Raw genomic sequence first — 20,934 nt, forward strand, 5'->3', positions numbered from 1 at the left:
TCAGGATAAAAATATGCATATTTCAAAGTACGACAACTTACGTTCTATATACAATAACTGTTGTCGTGTATGGTACATATGTATACTATTATTTACTAAAGTCCAAGCTTCGGAATGCAGTCTGTTTGCGCAAATTGCATTGCAGCCTGCTTGCGCAGACTGCATTGTTATTATAATTTTCGCAGTCATCAGGTGTAGCGGAGTTTATTTCGATGCTCTGGTATAATACTCACAGCATAGGTACTGTACAATAGTCTGTCTTTTTGAAGATGGAGTAAAATGATGTTCATTGCGCAAAAGTGTTGCCCGTCTTGGAGGCAAGCACCTAGTAATTGAAGTCGATAAATATTCTATGGACTGACGATTCAATGTTGGTCACGCTTATGCAATAAATAGCCGAACTTGCTTAATTTGTATCGTTATCGACCTATTATTCGTCAACTGTCGGGCACAGGTTAATTTGAATTGTCCCTTTTTGTGAGTTCGTACATACTTACATACACTGCATTTAGAAGTATGTATATTAAAAATACAAAGAGGAGACATATTTTAAAAGTTTTTCATTTTAATTCAATATAGATTTTGTGGGAGCCCTTTGCCCAGCAGTAGGACATAATGCGTTAATTAATAATAATAATAATAATAAATAATCAAATCTGCCTCACTAGAACATCGTAACATTGACAGTTCAGACATTTTTTGGCTCAAATTACCAGCTTTCACAATCTATCAACAAAACTGTCTACAATAACTACATGACTATTTAAAAATTAATGAGTACTGGTAACGCTGTAAATGTCACTTTAAGACAAGACTATATTTGATGCCAGAATATTATTCTCGCCTGTATCCGTAAAATTTTAATCTCTTCGACTTGAAATTTTAGAAAAACAAAGTAGTGTATATGTCCATACGAGAGCATTAAAATCAACTGTGTAATACAGCAAGTTTACAACACAGGTACATTGCATCACCCACAAGTTATAATGATTTCATAGTTGAAAGGGAGTTCACACGTCTAAGTTGAGGTGTCACACGAGTTTATAACCGACTTTAAAAAAAGAGGAGGTCTCAATTCGACTGCACTTTTTTGTGTATATATTACGCGATTACTCCAGCATTTGTGAACCGATTTTGTCCATTGTTTTTTTTTGTTGTCACTGGAAATACGACCCTAATGGCAAGTACTTGAGTATGATTTTTAAATCATACTCATGTCATGATTTGAACAATGAGTAGAGTTCTGGAATACGACCCTTAGATACTCGTTTGATTGCGATGGAAATTTTCGATTTACTAATCGATTACATACACTTTAATTGATTGAAATGAATGTTTTCGTCCGTACAGCACTATGCAACCACAGACTATTCATACATCTTTAATTTAAAAATAACCTCACTTTTTGACTATCATTTTTGAAATACGATTTTACGATGTTATTCAAATGAAGATTGTTGAAAAAAGTGATGAGATATGAAGTAAAAAACTTCGAAATATGCGTGAAAGTGTTAATTATTCGATTTATTGAGCGATTACTTTAGAAACTCAACCAAACCGTTATGTTTACATTTCGTTTAAAATGGGTTGGAACAGAATTTGTAAGGTCATATTTTTTGTAGCTGATGTTATTCAACAAATATTTACAAACAAACACATTGCGACATTGAAAGCCTCCGTACTTGGCTGAAAATCCTTATCAAACCAAGTTTTGTTCATTTAAAAAAGATACAAACAAAAAATATTAATTTCGTCTTTTAATAATGGAAATTACTTTGAGTAGCTAAACTACAGTAGTAAAATATACAAGTGAACCATTAAAGAAGTCTATGTGTTCAATCACACAGCGAAATAGAGTAGATTTCTAGTATACAGAAATATTAATTATAATATTAAGACGCAGTTTGCGATAACCTTTAGCCCACGGGTTCTGAATCACACGGTCTCAGTGTGATTTATCTGCTCAATTAGCGTATACTCGGAATTGTAACTATAAATCGGGGCCGTTAAGGCTAGTGTTACATTGATAGCAGTGCACGTAATGATAATGTGTACTCGTAAAATGTTATCCTGTACTAATGCTTATTAATACAGGGTAACTTTTAGGAGTATACTAGTTAATCTATACGGTAAGTCGGTGGGTGACAGGGTTGTGGAAAAATATTAGTCAGTGGCATTGGGGTGTTAGGTTCTGGAAAAACCTAACGTTATTGGACAAGTGTCGACGATTAAATGTATTTGAATTGGCTTTAATAATATGTATACACAAATTGATGATCAAAGAAGGATAGCAAAAGCTGACCCAAAATCAACGAACTGCCGTTCATGGACTTTGCTAGTATAATTATACGTTTTAGAAGTTAGTTTAGAGTTAGCAGTTTAGAAGTCGGGAAAAAAAAAATTGCAAAACAATGTATTTTAGAATAGATGCAAGAACACAACGCAATTGATTCAGTACGACCATAAATTAGGTAACGTCCTTGTAAGTACGTTTCATTTTAAGCATAATTGAATGTTAACCTACCTAAAGTATTGATTATGTTATAGTACACGCATAAAACATAAAAGCTATAAAGTACATAATCAATTAAACAATAATGACATAAAGTAAAAAATAAAACACAATGTGACAAAACTGTTTAGACAATATTTAAAAGATAGATATGAATTTTTTTTTTCTTATTCATATTACCTATTCGCGGTAAGCGTTTTAGCCATCTCTTCTTTTAAATGTTATGGCTCCATCGAAATAATCAATGATTTTGCCAATGTCAAGTAAAAATAACTATGTTCGGTAGTTTAATATTATTATAAAAATTATACAAAAAAAAAATGGCGATTTCGCCAATGTCCTGTGAGAATCAAATTCCAGCGTTTTAGCCACTTTAGCAAAAGAACGTTTTGACAAGATGCCTCGTGCCAATGTCAATGTCACTTTGAAATTGAGAACAGTGTGACCATTTGTGGCAAATTTCTGCCATTTAGGCAGATTTAATTTTTATTCATTTTCATTGCGACAGAACATGTTAAGGTTGGAACACAAAACTGCGTTGCGACGTCGCATCGCAGAAATGTACGATCTCGCACGACGCATCGCAAGAGTTTATGAATTGCTTCGCTTTTCTGCGATGATAAACTTCTTTGTTTTTTTTTCCTATACTTTCTTATCAATAACAGTACTGCAACACTCTTTTTAAAATCCATGTCGCTACCTAGTTTGAAAAATAAGTTCAGTACGTTTGACGATCGTTGAAGGGATGGTTACCCAAACCGCGGCAGTGACATACCTTGCTGCACGAAATCGCGTCGCAGTAATTACCGTCGCAGTGTTCTGCGTTGCGAATTCGCATCGCGCCGATTCAAAGTTTTGTGTTTCCACCCTTAACGTTATATTCAATGTGGCAGAGTTTGGCAGATTTAGGAATATTCAGCAAGTTCTTTATTATTTTTAGGAATAAACTGAACACTTGTTGTTTTCTGCTAATACGAACAAACATCTGAAGCGAAACACAGGACAATGTTATAAACATAATCTATACCAAGTTTATAACTCCAGCTTCTACAGGCTGTACTCAATTAGCTTTGATTAGCTTTTGATGCTTTGATAATGAATCACAAGTATTGATAGGTCTCTTTAATGCACGTCGTCAAAAACACTGGGTTACAAAGTACACGGCATGTCACCATCCTTCTTTGAAAACTGAATTGAAATTTGGTAAAATATAGAACAGATACCGTTAAATTAACGTTAAAAATCAGGATAAAAACTGTAATAACGGTAATATTTATTTGGGGCAACCACTAACTTCAATTATTTTAAGTTCATTTTCACCATTTTTATGTGAGTTGATTGAAGTATGTTCCTTAGAAATTTGAACCGTTTTACTTTGAACTTCTGTATTTTTAACGGGAATGAACTATAAGTGATTCTAATAAAATGCCCCAGCAGTTGTGGTTAGATTTTATATCTTCAAATTAGAAATGAGCACAAAACCTAAGAGTTACAGCTCGGCGTCGCTACAAATGGTGTGAATGGGGAATGATTCGGAGATAAAGGAATACCGAATTATGGTAATGTTACGACACGACAGCGGGGAAAATGACAACACTAATTATGAGAACTCGCACTTTGAGAGCACGTTTAATGGCGCTTTGATGTGAAAATCCCGTCGATGTAAGTAGTTGGAACGTTTTATCATAAATTTTTCTTGAAATTCTGTGTTATGAAAAGCAAAATGTCGATCATTAAACTATGTGAACAGTCATGCATGTCCGTATAAAGACATTTTCTTAAAGTTTGCCAGCAGTCGTAGAATAAATTATTTCACAGGGCATCATACAATATAAACATATACTTACACAATATTACTTTATTTCCTTTTAAAAAAGTGCTTAGCGCTAATAAATGGCGTGAGACTTACCCTTTGTCCAAGTTGACACGAACTACCGAAGTCTACTATCTTAATGGCCGACCTTTTCGGATTGCATAGTAGTATATTCTCGGGTTTTAAATCACAGTGAATTATATTTAGTTCTGAAACAGAGAAAGATTTATTGGTAATGCAATTTTGTTAAATGCAAACGCCACATTCATCAAATGTTTCATGACTACGAAACACGTGCAGGTAAAACATTTTGAATGGACCTCGAGAAAATAACGCAAAAAGCTTTATCAAAATATGCATTGCAAGTCTTTCGTAAAGTAAATGGGATCATTTTAAAGTATGAAGTTAGTTGAGCGAACTTCACTAACACAAGAAAATACGGAAAATCGTTGAATTTCGAGGAATAGGGCGTGCTCCGTAAACCTTTCAGTACTGTAAATACTTTATTAGTCAAATCTGGGTTGTTTGTATTTCTAAGAACGAAGGCCGTAATAGCCGAGTGCTCTGTAGTGACGGTGTATTAATAGAACATTGAGTGCTAAGTCTAAGGTAGTACAATAAATAAATTTTAAATTTGAGAAACGAGATTTTGAACTGCTATGTTGCGGAAATTTAATTAAGTAATTTAAAGAATAATTCCACCTTTTGATTCTTTATTACTAAAAAATAAAGAATAAATTGTAAAAAGAAATACCGCCGACATGCAACTTACTTCAATTTGTACGTGTTTGTGGTCGTTCCAAAAGATGTATTATAAATTATTTAAAACTAACATATAAAAATCTCTGGACCATCAGCAACATTGGACGGAGGCTTATACACTACTATCGACGCCAAAATCAAATTCAGAACACGTAAAAATTTTATCAGAGTATAAAGTAATGAAAGTATACTTACCAGGTTGACTAAGGAACAAGAGCGCGGTGCATAGTTGCTGCGCGAACTTACGCGTGAGGTTGAGCGACACTCCGCGAAAATTGGTATTGCGCAGCAAGTCGTACAGATTGTACGAAAGCAGCTCGAACACTAGGCATAGGTGGTTCCGCCACATGAAGTGACGTTTCAGTTTCACTAAAAAAAAATGTATTTAATTTAACTTTGCACTTCTATCCGTGAGTCTGTTTTTTTCCCAAATTCAACAAAATATAGCTGAAATTTTGAACAAAAAAATCTATTGCAAAAATGGCTACGGCGACAATTTTTCAACACAACTGCATGATAAACCTTTGTCTTCCTAATGTAGGACATTCACCTCCCTCAAATTCCTTCTACATTCTAAGCTTACAATCTGAGCTGGAATGAAAATTTTAGCACTCAAAGCCATACAATGTTCACTTACCTATATAATACTTATTTTCAGCGTCTGCCCTGTTCATCATTTCTAGTAACTTGACTTCTATTTGTGCCTGATTTAGGAAAGGTTTCTTATTCTTAATTATTTTTATCGCTACTTGACACTGTTCCTCATGATCATACGCTTTCACAACCTGCAATTTATAATTTTATATAGGTTTAATTATTTCTCAACATTCAAAGTTACTACTATGCCGACCTAGGCCCATCTACGTAAAACAGACGCCACTATTATGTTCTAATCTTATGTCTCATGGCCGCTGATTTTGAATTGTGATATTAAAATTACGGTACCACAATTCCGCTGGTAATCTGTCACTGAAGTTTAGATGCGAGACACTCAATCTCAGGTGGCTAGTCGGCTGTATGGATGTGCGTAATATGTTTGAACTAGTTTTGTAAAAAAAAAAATATTACTCACCTGACCAAATGACCCCTTGCCTATGGGCGAAGAGATTTCGTACCGATCGAGGAACTTCTCTCCCTGCTTGATGATGTAGTCATGGTTGTCATCATCGTAGCCGTCATTATAGAGTTTCCTTTCCTTCTTGTGCGAACCATCTTCGCCTAGGTACTGTTGCGCTCTCCGCTTTTTCTTTGCGTAATATACCTGTTGATAATAAAATGTGTATGTTAGAAATATACGTTTTAATTGTTGTTGCAGGTAGTAGAAGAATATATTTTAATGATTTATCAGTCTTGATCAATTGCGCAACTTGCCAGGATTATAGTAATTGAGATCTTACCCCCATGTGAAAGACTACTCAGTTTCTGTAGTCTGTGTGTAGGAAATAACGTCGCTGATCCTAAGGATCACGTATAAATAAATACCATAGTTGTATATATATTAATAAACGCATACAGCGACAGAAAATTCAAAGTACACCTTATAATACGACTACTGAATTAATTTCTAAAAAATCAGGAAGAAAGGAAATTTCCTTTGAAAAGTGCAGGTTTAAACCGTACAGCGAAAAGTGAAAAAAAAAATGGTTTTTCATGACAAATGTAAATAATCTTAATAAAAGTACCATAGCTTATGCTACTGGAGGGATTTTCCAATAATTTAATGTAACAAACATGATTAAATTACTAAGACAAACCGCGATTGTTGCGTTATGACAGTTATTTTATTTGATGTGTAGATGAAATCTAGCTAACTTATTGTAAACTGCTCGAAAATCTGAATTGCTAACGGAAAACAGATTCATAACATGATGCAGAAGTATGAAGATTACAATAGATAAACATTTTAAACAACTAAGTATGTAAAATGACTAACAGTTTTTGGAGGTGCCGTCTGTTTGTATCGCCATATCGACTGTTTACTTTTTGATACTGATTCATTATTTTTAATGTTCTTGATCTTTTTATTCAAATTATTGGATGCATTGCAGTAGCATATATTTTTTATTTGCGCAGCCTGTGTATAAATCCAGACCGATTGTTTATTTTTTGGTATCCACATTTCGTTTGACGACTGACTGGAATAACTTACACCTTTGGCTATCTGTTTGTGTCCCCATTGAGACTGTTTATATTCTGATACGCCTTTTTTAATTTTCGACTTCTTGTCCGTCACACCTACTGAACGTGGGTGGGTTAAACTACAGCTAAAATTGTTCAGTTGTGCTGTCTGTTTGTTTGATTGTTTATTTCTTAATACCGATTTTTTGTTTTCCGCTTTCTTGAGCGTGTCATCCCTTGAACGTGAATGAATTGAACTGAAAGAAAGAACGTTTTTTGTGGATGTATTTTGTTTAAATCCCCATAACGTAGGTTTACTTTCTAAAACATTTTTTTTGTTTTCCGATTTGTTGTAATTTTCATTCAAGTTGAAGTGATAGCTGTAGAAATGATAACTAATTTTTTTGGAGGGTTCTGTCTGCTTGTATTCCCTCCGTGTCTGTTTATTTTCTGACACTGATTTTTTATTATTTCTATTCTTGAAACTATGGTCCAGTTTGACCATAGTTTGAATAGAATTATTATTTTTTGGAGACGATTTCTTAAAGTTACACAGTGCAACATCTCTACATGCTGACACCAGTTTCGTATTTTTTAATTTTTTAACTTTCTTCATTTTTGGACTTCTTGGTATTTTTATAGCTTTCCAAGATTGCACTGCAACGAGTAACATTTTTTGGCAGTGCTGTCTGTTTACGTAATTGGGTACCAATGAATTTCCGATACCGTGTTTAATTCTTGTTCGTATTCATTTCCATGACCGTCTAATCCAATTTGTAAAGACAGATCTGGTGGTCAATGATTATTTATTTGTAATAAGTCATTGGAAAATAATAAAATTTGTAAATTTCGGTTATCAAAATTTGACAGCCTTTTGACTGTAAATAATTTTTCATAAAGTCAAATATATTTTTCTATGAGATAACATTATACTAGTGTCATATTCAAAAAAGATCTTAAACTCCGTTTAAAGCTTGTAAACAAGCATGACTATTTTCGAACAAACACCTAGAACTTAAAATGCAGACATAAAAGACATGTTTTACGGGGGAGCTTGGGGAAATGAGTTGACTTGAGCGGGAATTCGGCTGACGGACGTTGACCCAAATATGCGGTTGACATTGATCGACGACGGGTCGCGATATGCATAAACCGCGTATAAAACATTCGTGCCGATCAAGCCGATTTAAGTATAGGAAGTTCATTGGTACTGCTTTTTGTTACTACGCCGGACTCACCGAAAGGTGACTCATTGTTCGTTGAACTGACGTGTATCGATCAAATGGTTTCAAGTAATTTGTAAATAATGCAAGAATAGAAAATTTACAGATTTATAAAGGATAATACGAATGCGTCAGTCAGAACGCCACATGACGTATTGCTTGAAGCGTATGCTAGCATGACAAAAGAGTGATAACATAGGTTGCACTTGTAGCGTGTCGCCCACCGGAAGTGTTGTATATTGACGCGGCCAAGCGATAACCCAAATTTCAGACAGTGACCTACATATTATAGACTATATTTTACAGACGACCGAGCACCCTAGCAACTGTTACCGGCGAGGCTTCGCCCTACATGAATACCTATATGTCTGCTGAATTGCTAAGTCCGCAACGCCGCAAGTCTAGTGACCGAAATCTAATTTCAGACATGTGTAAAGACGGGTTTCTTAATGTCTTTTAAGAGTTCACCAACCAGTATCAGTGTCGTGTAATTTCAGAGAGGTTGACAGATTTTATTTAGACGAGTTAAGTCGGTGTGCTTAACTTATCAACAATCAAGGCTCAGCGTAGACGCCGATAGCCCGGGACGAACGGTGGTGGATCCTATTGGTACACGGGTAGCAGAGAGCAGCGGCGGCTGGCAAGTGGTGAGTGGTGAGGCAGGCCAGTGACCGAGGCACGTGGTCGCGAGATGAGCGCGTCGGGTCGGGGAGAGACGGCGCGCGGCGGCTGTCATTGATTTTCCTCGTTTCCCCCCTTCCCCGAGCATGACTCCCTCCCCGCCGCGTCTCACCCACTTCCAGCGGCCGATAACGAGGTTAACGGGCGACGTGAGCGTCTCCTAAACTTTAATTATACCCGTACACCCGTCGTGCATGTTTAACCGGGCCTCTATTCAGAGTTTTGTTTGTAACGCACCTGATAGGGGGACGTGATCCATTATTTCAGGCCGTCGCGTCGGTGAACTATCTAATTAAAGGAGCCGGAGATGAAACGCAAGTTGCACAACCTGCAGGTTTAACTTATCGCCGCGACTCGAAACTCAATTCAAACCAACTAACGAACACCTTAACTCATAAGCGTAGGACGACGCCAACTTCATCAATTTGTTGCGAACTGTTGTCATTGAGTTTATACGACTCTTTAGAAAGTAACGGTACCGACCGAACCCGAATCCTAATAAAGGTAATTTGGATCCGTTAACACTGGGTAGATTCCAGTATCGCACACCTTTTGTTATTTTAAAGGAAAGTCTAAGCGAATAAAGGCAGAATCTTCTGGTATGATATAAATGGAAGACTCGCAGATAACGTGTGAAGTCCTCAATCCTCCTAATGGTCCGAGTAGCGGACCTACGCCTGAGAGGAGACCCGTACCCAGTCGTAGGACGTATAAATGGGTTGATGATGATGGTATAAAGTATTAGTTTTTCTCAACTATTACTAGTACACGTGGCAGCTTTAATTTATAAGTAACTAAAACTGGACGGGAGAGCATCATCTGCATGCAGGGAGTAAATCGCGTCCTTATGTGAGCAATAAGTTGCTAACCGCTACAAATCTATAACCACTTATCTAATAAAAACTTCACAATGCCGAAATTTATTACAATCTTTGTAAATGAAAATGAATTAAATCTGATCGAGTAAATAATGAATTTAATGTATAAAAATGCATCTAAACTAATTAAGAAATCTCTCATCCACACCACCACAGTAATTCTTCAAATTATACATTTATTTAATATACCAATAATATATTTGGACAATCACGGGATTGTGCATGAAATATAGCTCACATTATTAAGTAAAACAGCACGTGTTGGCGTACGACCTTTTATTTGGTCTCTGCATTATATAAATATGTAATGCACATCCACGTAAAGTTTATCGGCGATCTAACGACGTTTAATAACGCAATTTGTTGATAGAATAACTATAGATTATTTGTAATTTATGCTGCCTTGCGGCTACTGGACATGAATAGAACCACCCCAGACATTGTCATACACTTCGCAAAAAGCCGTTAAATACGTATTCAAAATATCTTTATTTCATAGGTAACCAAATTACGATCGAAATAATCAAACTGATTAAACATTACTACTCATTTGTAGGGCAGACCCTGAGAAGAATTAATAAAGATTTTACAGGTTGTCTTTGTAGATAAATATTTGTTACTGCAAAGATGTGAGCAAAGAACTGCTACTGCGCACGTCACCCTGAGACATAAGTTAACAAGTCCTATATGCCAGTAATTTCCCCAGCACCTTTGCCCTTCAAAACCGGAACGAAGTAATGCTCACATTACTGCTTGGCGGCAAAAATAGGTAAGGTGACAGTATTTCCCTGAACTGAAAGTTAGAGTAGAAGCATTCAAGAAGGCAGAAGCTGTATGATAAATAATCTTTTGTAGCTTTGGCATCGCGAGTTTTAAACATCAAGCGCAAAATGTTCAATATCAAGCGTATACATTACCCCTTATTATTATTATATAATTATGTGTAAGTGCACAGTAAAAGTAGTTAAGTTAGCGTCTCACGCGTGTCAATACTACTTGAGCTCAGTCCGCAATTTTCTCTTTGTACGGTAGATCATCTCCTCTCTAAAATCGTAGAAAAATGCCTTGTTGGTGCTGTTTTGGAGTGCAAACATGATAGCCACACCAAAAATATTACCCGTGTTATTTCATATCATCGGTAAGTCTTATTTTAACAAATTTTCAATTTTCTGTTTGTCGAATTGATTTTTGTACTGTATAACAAACGAAAGTAAACATTATCCCAGAGCAATAATATGGTCGAGTTTTATCTTTTGGAGAACTAAGTAAAGGTCTCGAAATTTCCACGCTAGGAGCGAACAAAAGTTTAACCAACAAATGCTTCATGAGTGTTTAATTAATTATAAACGTAATTGATTGAAATAAAGTTCATTATGCAATGTGTGCGTTAAAGAAGATATCTGTTGTCGAGAAGGTACTACTTTCTGTTCGTTCAGATGTTAGTCGTTCGTCGTATTCTAGCTACTGGCCGCAAGATGGCAGCACGTTGAATAAAATTTCAATATAAAATCAGAACGTCGTAACTTGCAATAAAGATTATGTATATTTTTAAGGGCATATAAAATATTTGAGTAAATGTACTGTGATGCCACAGTCATGATACCAGTCTCCTTAAACTTTTCACTGAGAGAAACCCGAGAGAAGGCTCTCGGGTTTCGTCTAGGCAGACGGTACAAAGAACGAATAGATCGTTTTTGCAATACAAATATAGTTTGAATGTCTGCCGCTTTACCCCACAGGAGAATCCCGTCGGGCATTATACTATGGAAGTAACTAAAGTAAACTAGTCTAGCAGTACTAACATCGGTAAGCTCACGTATTCTGCGGACTGCGTATGCAGCGGAGCTTAATCTGCTGGCCAGTGACGATATATGTGGAAACCACTGAAGTTTACTATCTAAGGTCACTCCCAAGAAGACTGCTTTATTAACAAAGTCTAACTTTTCTTCGTTTATTTCTATGCTTGGGCTAGTCGATTTTACGTTATGTAATTCAAATTTAACTTATTTTGTCTTCTTGGCACTAAGCAATAAATTGTTAACATTAAACCAATAAACTACCTTAGAGAGGGTATCATTAATATGGTCATAGTTAATGTCATGTCTGTCTGTTTTAAAAATCAAGGCTCATGTCAGTGTCATCAGTAAACAATACTATTTCGCAATGGTCCTTAACAAAAAATGGCAGATCATTAATATGAATCAGAAATAAGAAAGGTCCAAGTATTGAGCCCTGCGGAACACCCATTTTTACCGGAGAACCCAAATAAGTCACTCCATTTATATCTACTTCCTGAATTCTACCGCTGAGATATGACGAGACAAGTTCCGACGCCTTGCCATTTACTCCGTAATATTCCAGCTTCCTAATAAGAGTAATATGGTCAACGCAATCAAATGCCTTTGATAGGTCACAGAAAACCAATAGCGTTCTGGGACCTTTCCCAAGCAACAAAGATGTATTTTAGTAACGCTACCCCGACATCGCTAGTCGATCTACCACTAGCAAGCCCGTATTATTCACTATGAAAAATATGATTCCTACCGAAATAGGACAGTAATTGAGTCAGCATAACCTTTTCGAATATTTTACTTAAAGCTGGTAAAATTGAAATAGGCCTATAGTTGCTAGGATCAACTTCCCTACCGCTTTTGAACAAGGGAATAACCTTGCTGTATTTCATTAAATCGAGAAAAACACCTTGGTCAACGCACCTATTGAAAGCTACAGCTAAATGTGGGGAAATAGATCAATAACCGAGTCTATAACTTTAGTTATAGACTCAGTTATTGTTCACTGCCTCCGTGGCCGAACGGTTACCATGCCGGACTGCCACTGCCAGAGGTCCTAGGTTCGATTCCCGGGCCGGGAGAAATATTTGTATGGCCTACATTTATTTCTCTCGTGAGTTTGGGTGTAATTTGTGTTTGTCTATGTATGTGTCCATGGCACCCGCGACACAGGGTTTCCCTAGTGCGGGGCTATGATGAGAGTGTGCGTTATTATATTATTATTATTATATTAGTTGATATGCCCCAGAGATCTTCAGTTTTTTTAACATGTATTGATTTAAAAGCTTTTATGATGTCTAGTGGATTAACACGACGGAAATTAACATTTTCCTTTAAGATATCAATAGCAAGAGAAGGGGAGGAATTTAATGATTCTGTAGTGTTCACAACAATTTCCGAAAAGAACGATTCAAAAGCTTGAGCTGCCTTGTCTTTAGATTTTATATCTCTATCGTATTATTTAACCCTGCCTGACTCTTTATTTATTATGCTCCAAGTAGTTTTAGATTTATTTATCATTGTCTAATTTTGTCGCTGTGAAACTTAACCTTAGCATCTACACATACTTTTTTAAAACATATTCCATAAAATTGGAATTAGTATTATAAGTTTTTATAGCATGTAGTTCATACAAACGAGACCTATTAATATCTACTGTTGCCCAGTCGTTGAATTTAGTATCTCTATGGAAAGTTAATGTTTTTGATTTAAGTACATTACCAAATTCATTTTTAATTAAACCAAACATCGCGCTATGTAAAGTATTTGGAATCTACGGTATATGGGGTAGGGAATTTAAAGTATTGCCGGTATTATTTTGAAATCTAATGATTCGTTCTGTGGTAATCGGTCTGCAGAGAAATTGGTCTACCTCCTTGCTCATTTTACAATTAAAAAAAAATTGGCCACTATGGTCTGATCTTCAGCAATTTATTATTGATTTAGACACTACGACTGCGTTACAAAAGATGTTATCAATACAAGTAGAAGAGGAGTGATGCGAGTTGGTTCTAAGAAAAGATTAATCAAGTTAAAACTTTTAAATAAATTAATGAGTCTTACAGAAGTAGAACAGTTTTCTAACAGGTTTACATTGAAATCTCCACATATTACTACGTTTTTTTTGGTTGGAAAAATCAGCTTTAAACTATCTTCCATAATTAATTCAAACTCGTTAAAATTGGCAGAGCCTGTATACACATAAGACGACAAGCTGATCCAATTCAACACATGAAATCTCAATAGTTCATTCAGTAGAAAGGTCTGTGATATTCTTACGCTCTTTAAATTTTAAGTTATGTTTAATAATAATTATAGATCCGTCTCTAATTAAGTTCTTTCTTATGAACGAACTATTACATAATTTTCTATGTTGTTAATTGCTTCGTAGTCTTTCAGCCAGTGTTCTGTAACACAAAACACGTCAACGGAAATATCGTGCAAAAAAGACTTATTTCTAATGTCTTGCCGGAAAAGCCTTGAATATTTTGATGTCGTGTTTAGATGAAAACAATAACCATTGCTCGCTGTCCTTAGAGGTGACCTGTGAACAGCAGCACTACAGTGAATATGGGTTGATACAGCGTAGCATTGCATCTACGATGTAGTAACGTCATAAATGCAATACTACTATATGTGAATTTCTCCTGATTAAGCTAAAATGTTAACGGCTCACTACGATGAGGTAATTGGGCATAGTTCAGTTGTGATAGCATAACAATTTGAAGCTATTTTTATTATGTGAGTAAGCCTGCTGGCATCAGTGGGACCAATTTTATGGCCTGGTATCTCATTTATGAGCCTGACGTCATCGTGACTTCACGTGTTGCACTCGATGATGCAGCGATTGGATCATCGCAGTTTTGATCATGAATAGCTTTAGTGATCAATGTTGATAATGTTTTATTTTATAGATATTCAGTGCTCTATGCACTTATGTATGTGAAGTAGAAGGAAGTATATGTAGGTAGGGAGAAAACGCGACATTTCAACAAATCCAAAACGACAATTGTTTCGAAAGCTAAATAATTTTTCGTAGTCCCGCCGACGACACCGTGGCGATATGCAAACGAGCACGTCATGAACACCCGTAATATACCCGCACGACTTTATCACGGCTTCCTAGTGTCAATTAGTACGACGGAACTGCGCAACTTTATATCATTAACACCATAAAAAGACATTTATTGCGAGAAAATTTGTGCAATCAATTAGGACTTTTAAGAGGGGTTGGGGGTGGATGCGTGTGGAGTGCAGCGACGACGGTGGCCGCGGAGGCTAGGGGGCGGCGCGCGCATCTGTGTGCATTCGGCATATTTACCCCGATAGTGGGCGGGCGGGTTCACTGACCCGACCCAATGCAAAGCCCGCGTACGTAGGCCTCCGCGACGCACACGTCGAGCGCGTTTCATTAGTGCCGCCGCACCGCACATACATGCAAAAAGCTAACACCGCGCACCGTGCATCAAGTGGCCACGCGCGCTTTTTTAGTCATTCTCTTGGTTTTCACCCGACAACATTCCAAATTTACTTTTTTGTACACAACAATCCTAAAATGAGCTGTGTAAGTTTGGTTTTGTGATGATCAATCTTATTACTTCCTACAAATCCTTACATTAAACGCTCGTGACATTCCGAGAGCTTGAGTAAGAAATAGAAAGCTCTAATAATATAAATCTTTTTAATTTATTAATATATTATAATATATTATTAATAGGTGGATAGTAGGAGGCGTAAATAGCAGCTATGACAAGGGGATGTGATCGTAATTTCAGTTCCCCGGGAAGGGTTAGGTAGGATTTAGATAGTCAGTTTGTCGAACTCGACCGAATCGATCACGTGGTTATTTTCGGCTCAGTGCTGCATCAACAGCATTATTAATGCATGATTGACAACACTGTCTGCTTTATTGGCAATGTACGTTTCGATAACAACAGTTAAGGCCCAAATATTCGGAGATCGAATGGCGAGACATGATAATTAACCGCGCAGCAATCGTAAATCTTGCAAAAACAATAAACAGACACGAAGCTACGTGGTAAGGTGTATTTATGCAAACCACACTTGCACCTAGTGATCGGATGCAATACCATAACCTACCCCAAGCTCCCCTCGCTGAAGCACGGGCGGACAGACGCCTTTGATGCCCATTACCATAATAACTAAGCGAAAGCTACATATTTACACTTTGCAAGCCGACCAGACCGCTAGCTAGATTATAAAAAAGTTCTCGTTATTAAAAAAAAATGTAGTTAAATTGAAACGTGCTAATACACTGCGGATGTTGGATGAGGAGGTCCCGTGTTCCATTTCCAGGAGGTGTGAACTACAACAACTGGAAATGAACTTTTTTAAATTGGTTCTGGCCTGGGAGTTCTGGGTAGTGCCTCGTAGTGAATGTCGTTGAACACAACTATACGATTTAACTCGTCTCAACCTAGAAAATTTCCTGTTTCGGAGAACAGGAAATTTCGTATAGTCTGACAAACTTAGTTATTATTATATCTGGCTATTACACGATCGCAATCTATGCAAATTATTTCAGCGAGCAATAATTTGGGTAAATTTCAAAGCAAAAAAAGGATCAATGCATTAATTTTCATCGTAACTAAAATCGTCGACCTATCTATATTAAATAAAAAAAATGTCATGTGTACAAGAACTTCAATTTAACATTTAATAGGGGAGCAATATTTCTATAATACGACTAGTGTGTTGATATTACAGTGCTACAGTCATAAAGTGACTGGTCATTATTCAGAAATATATGCTCGTACATGTGTATGAATCGCAGTCATGTACCTTACGCACGCGATGCGATATGTAATACACAACTGATGCATTCCGTACCTACCACAAGGCAACACACGTTATCTCATAGGTCAGAGCACGGCAGATTAAATTATTGAACGAATAATGACCGGTGGCGGATTGTTTATCACGGTTTCACTCAATTAGGTATCGATGATAACCGTAGAGTACGCTGGCTGTGCTTATCTAGAGCAATATTGGATTTAAGATATGTATATCTTTTGCTTGTATGTGTAGTTCATTCAATTTAGTGTAATCAATTAAATATTTACGTTAATAAAGTAATCGCTTACGTTAAAAAAGTGAATACAATAAACCCACGATACGATCATTAAAACAATAGTACGGCAATAACAAGAATTTTTAAAACATATTTTCTCTTACTGTACGATAAGAAATTGCATAGATGAGAACATTTCACGTTGTTTTAACAGCTCTTACTCTCAAGCACATACACAGAAAACATTAAAAAAAAAAATTATTCTGCATATATAGTACAGAAAATAGCACCCTATACAACCAGGGATCGTGTCAGGGCACTGAAATTATTAATTACGAATAAGTACACTTATAAGTAATACATAGTGAGTTAAATGAAAGGGTTATTTCTAAATATCTGTACATTGGGTGCAGGAAGGGATAATTTATAGTCACAGCGATCACTGTTAACGGGCTCAAATAAAGAGATATATTTTCTAATATTTATTACATATATATACACGGATTTAATAGCAGTTTAGGTTTGTAAAACGTGGCCTGCACGAACTCGGATGTAAATACATTTTTTTTACTGTGAAGAGGCAAGGACCTAATGTAATACAGAAATTTAATTAGTTTTCATCAATTTAACTATCGTGTCGAAGTTTGCTAGAAACTTAATTTATGCTTTTATCGGTGAAAGTCAAAGATGGAATTGGCGTAAGAAAAGGGACCAAGAACAGGTGCAATACAAGTAAATAATAATAATAATATATAAGGTTTAGCCAGTCATGTAAGTTTAAACAGACCGCCTAAGTACGTCGGCACTCCAAAGTTTGAACGCGCAATTACTAAAATTGATTTGATTTACCATTTTAATTGTAACAAAAAGCTTATTTTTTCCAGTAGGGAGCAGAGGCGAGGTGTTGCAATCTCGACCGAGTGACTTTCGGTCGGAGGGTCCATTAGGGATCGTTAGACCGGCGTGACGCGTAGGTCGGGGATTGGAATTTTGAGCTGTGGCGTCATGCCGTTAAGGCATAGTTTCTGTGGAAGGTGCCCAGTAGGCGCGAGAGGAGAGCACTCGTGGTCGGATGCTGAGTGCGGGGGTTTTAGGGGGGCGCGGGAGGAGGGTGGGACAAAATCGATATCGTGGGGCGGCGCGCGACGTCTTGCGCTCCCCTCGCCCCTCTAATGAATGAGAGTGAACATAGTCATCTCTGCGGATGGCGGCTTGGCGATACGGCACGCCGCTGTTGGCATTGCCGAAGACGTCGCCAATACCATAAATTGCCAAACAAATACATCGATGTTTAGCAATGTATAATCGCTCAAATGACTATAGTATCATTGTACTAAAAAACTAAGCATGTGTCGAACAATTATTTTAGAATATCGAAATTTACCTTTACTGGGGTTATGGTTGGAAATAATGCAGTTTTTTCAAAGCTTTCTAAAGATGGCTTTACACTCACAGTAACTAGCGAAACAGTTCCAAGATTTAATATTTTGATTATTCCTCCACAAACAACAAATAAACAATCGAATAAACCATATACATAAACGAGATTAACGTTTTCATTTGAAAACTAACAATATTGCAAATGCATGTACCATGCCAGACAATTCAAATAAGCCGAAGGGTGGTCCAAACGACTAACGAAGCGTTTCAGCATTCACTCATGATTAATCAAAGATTCATAACTACGCCATGTACGCGATATTAATAATCAATTACAATTGATTTAACATATCGAAACGATATCACAGAAGTTATAAGAAAACCTTTTATCCCATAAAGGGGTGTGCGGTTCGATTACCCCAAATTTTAATGGTATACTGTACAGATTATCCCAAAGGTATAAGGTCCATCTAACCCCACAATATTTTGTAAATGCTATAATAGACGGAAAATTCGCTTGTCAATAATTTACAACGCGTAAGAGTTAAGTCGGTCGGAATGAGGCGTATCACCAAACAGTTTTATTAATAGCAACGAGACGCGCCGTCACAACAGCTGAGCCCGTCAACGGTTTACGGAAGCTGACGAGCGCTGGTGACGTTGCCTCAAATATATCCGAATTAGACGCGGTGGCGCGCCGGGTGGGTGCAGGAGATTTGAAAGATAAATGTTTATATAGATAAAGGTAGGTACTAATATCAGTTAGGCCACTAATTGTCGAGAAGTGCGATATGGTGGCGTATTATTACAAATATGAGGCGCCATATTTATAATACTAAAGATGTTGATATTTACATTATTAAACATACTTCTGATGATGCACCTTGTTCATATTGATTCGCATAATGATTATTATAATTTTTGAGCTAGGTTCACAAACTTTGGAAACGTGTGAAGTCGTCAACCCTACGACTACGGCCTTAGCCATTTCCTTGCAGGAGGCCCGATGCAAGAGTTTAAGAAGTATAAGAACTCACGCAAGCTTCGTAATATAATATTGAAATGAGAATCTGTATTGAAACCTCCACTATCAAGATCGATAAGTGTGATAAGTTATTGCATACAAGGGAACATGCTGTTACCGATTTGTGATTGGTTCGTGATGTTTCGATGACGTCTTACCATTATACAGTGGACATTGAAATGGAAATCTGCGACACAACAGTTGGCGTCAACATTTTGATATCATATTGTAAATATGTAGGTAATTTTATTGGTTCTTTGTATTGAGTACACATACACATACAATAATACACAGAATACGACGTCGAGTGTATCTACAAGTATTATATAAACAAAATAAAATTTAAAACGTCATTTAAAAGTCTATTACTTTGCAATGCAAACAATAGTGAAGCAAAGCAACTTCTCTATATGCGTGGGCCCGCGTTTATTTATTTCACAATGCATGTACTACGTAGCGACAAGGACAAACATCGTTATTAAAATCGATTATACCTTTGGTAGATTTGTTCAAGTGTTACCTTTGAATGGGGTTCAATAATATTTCACCGTTTTGCAAAGTCAGACACAAGCCAAATATTGTGAAGACTGGAGATAATATTACAAAGGTTACCAAATAAAGGAGATAAATTAATACTGGAAAGCGCATGAAGCAAGCAGTTGTTTTACATTGCTTTATGAATGTTATTAAGGAAATCACAGTCATATTATAAATAATATTCAGGGCATGAATCACGGACCATGGTTCCAAAGTTGAGTCGGACATGTAACTGTAGACATTGAAATGAAATAAGGAAAGTTTCATCGCGATGCAACATGATTAATGTGTTCAGTAGAGTAGATAAGAAGTAATACCTATAGCCGAAGTGGGTCACTTTAAGCTTGGTTCAAACGTCTACGGCGCACCTGCGCCACACATTATGTGTAGGTACATGTGTAAACAAAGTGGCCGCAGACCCAATTTATCGATTCATTGCATTATGTAAATAACTAGAGTTATGGTGTATTCAGGCCACTCCAGGTGTACGGTACACTTTATGTGAGAACAAAAAGTGTGAACTTGCATCACATTGCGTGTTACAGTAACAATTGATTGTGCAAAATACAATAACAAACAGCAAAACCGAACGTGTCAATGTACATATTTGGCGTCCGTTCCAACTGCGCTGTCTGCGTTACTGTTTACAAATATCGCGCGTATAGCTGAGACAGCTTAGGGCGCCATTAGGTACGAAGTAAACGTGATCTGTTCTAGAGGCCAGAGAGTCTCTGATCGGTGTCGATGGAGCCACGTGAACCGCTGCACGGAGCCGCCCGGTCACGTAGACGCATCGTGATAAAATGCTGACATGTCACATGTTCCACTCGATAATGTTTCTACCATTATAATGTTATTAGAAAATTATTCATATAAATTCTGAAAAACATAAATGACGCAACAAACTTACAATACAATACGCAAAACATTGTCGCCTCGATTTTATACGGTGTAGCCAATAATATTATGGTACGAATAATACACATTTGCGAAACATACCGAGAGCAGGACTCTAGCTACTCGGAAGCGGAGCGTGTCGACGAGAGTCTTGAGGAGGGCGCTAGTGGACCTCTCCCTTTTGCGCACCATCGCGATCGTCCCGAGACGTCACGCGCGGCTGATGGGTCAGTGCACCGCTCCTCACACACTTAACTAGCTAAACAACGCCATACGCGTTGACAGCT

The 20,934-nt window shown here is 37.0% G+C and overlaps 1 protein-coding gene across 4 annotated transcripts in view; it reads right to left on the reverse strand.

Moving 5' to 3' along the window:
- LOC113238273 (serine/threonine-protein kinase minibrain) overlaps positions 1 to 20,934 on the reverse strand; it is a 134,325-nt gene that overhangs the window by 17,117 nt on the left and 96,274 nt on the right. For all 4 annotated transcript variants that reach the window (XM_026475085.1, XM_026475088.1, XM_026475089.1 and 1 more), the window contains exons 4-7: positions 6,160 to 6,348; positions 5,725 to 5,872; positions 5,283 to 5,456; positions 4,422 to 4,534 (exon numbers count right to left, since the gene is read on the reverse strand). In XM_026475085.1, the coding sequence (XP_026330870.1) occupies positions 4,422 to 4,534; positions 5,283 to 5,456; positions 5,725 to 5,872; positions 6,160 to 6,348 (624 nt within the window). The remainder of the gene's footprint in view (positions 1 to 4,421; positions 4,535 to 5,282; positions 5,457 to 5,724; positions 5,873 to 6,159; positions 6,349 to 20,934) is intronic.

Source organism: Hyposmocoma kahamanoa, unplaced genomic scaffold (genome assembly GCF_003589595.1).
Source record: "Hyposmocoma kahamanoa isolate Upper Pololo Valley unplaced genomic scaffold, ASM358959v1 95, whole genome shotgun sequence".
Taxonomy (NCBI): domain Eukaryota; kingdom Metazoa; phylum Arthropoda; class Insecta; order Lepidoptera; family Cosmopterigidae; genus Hyposmocoma; species Hyposmocoma kahamanoa.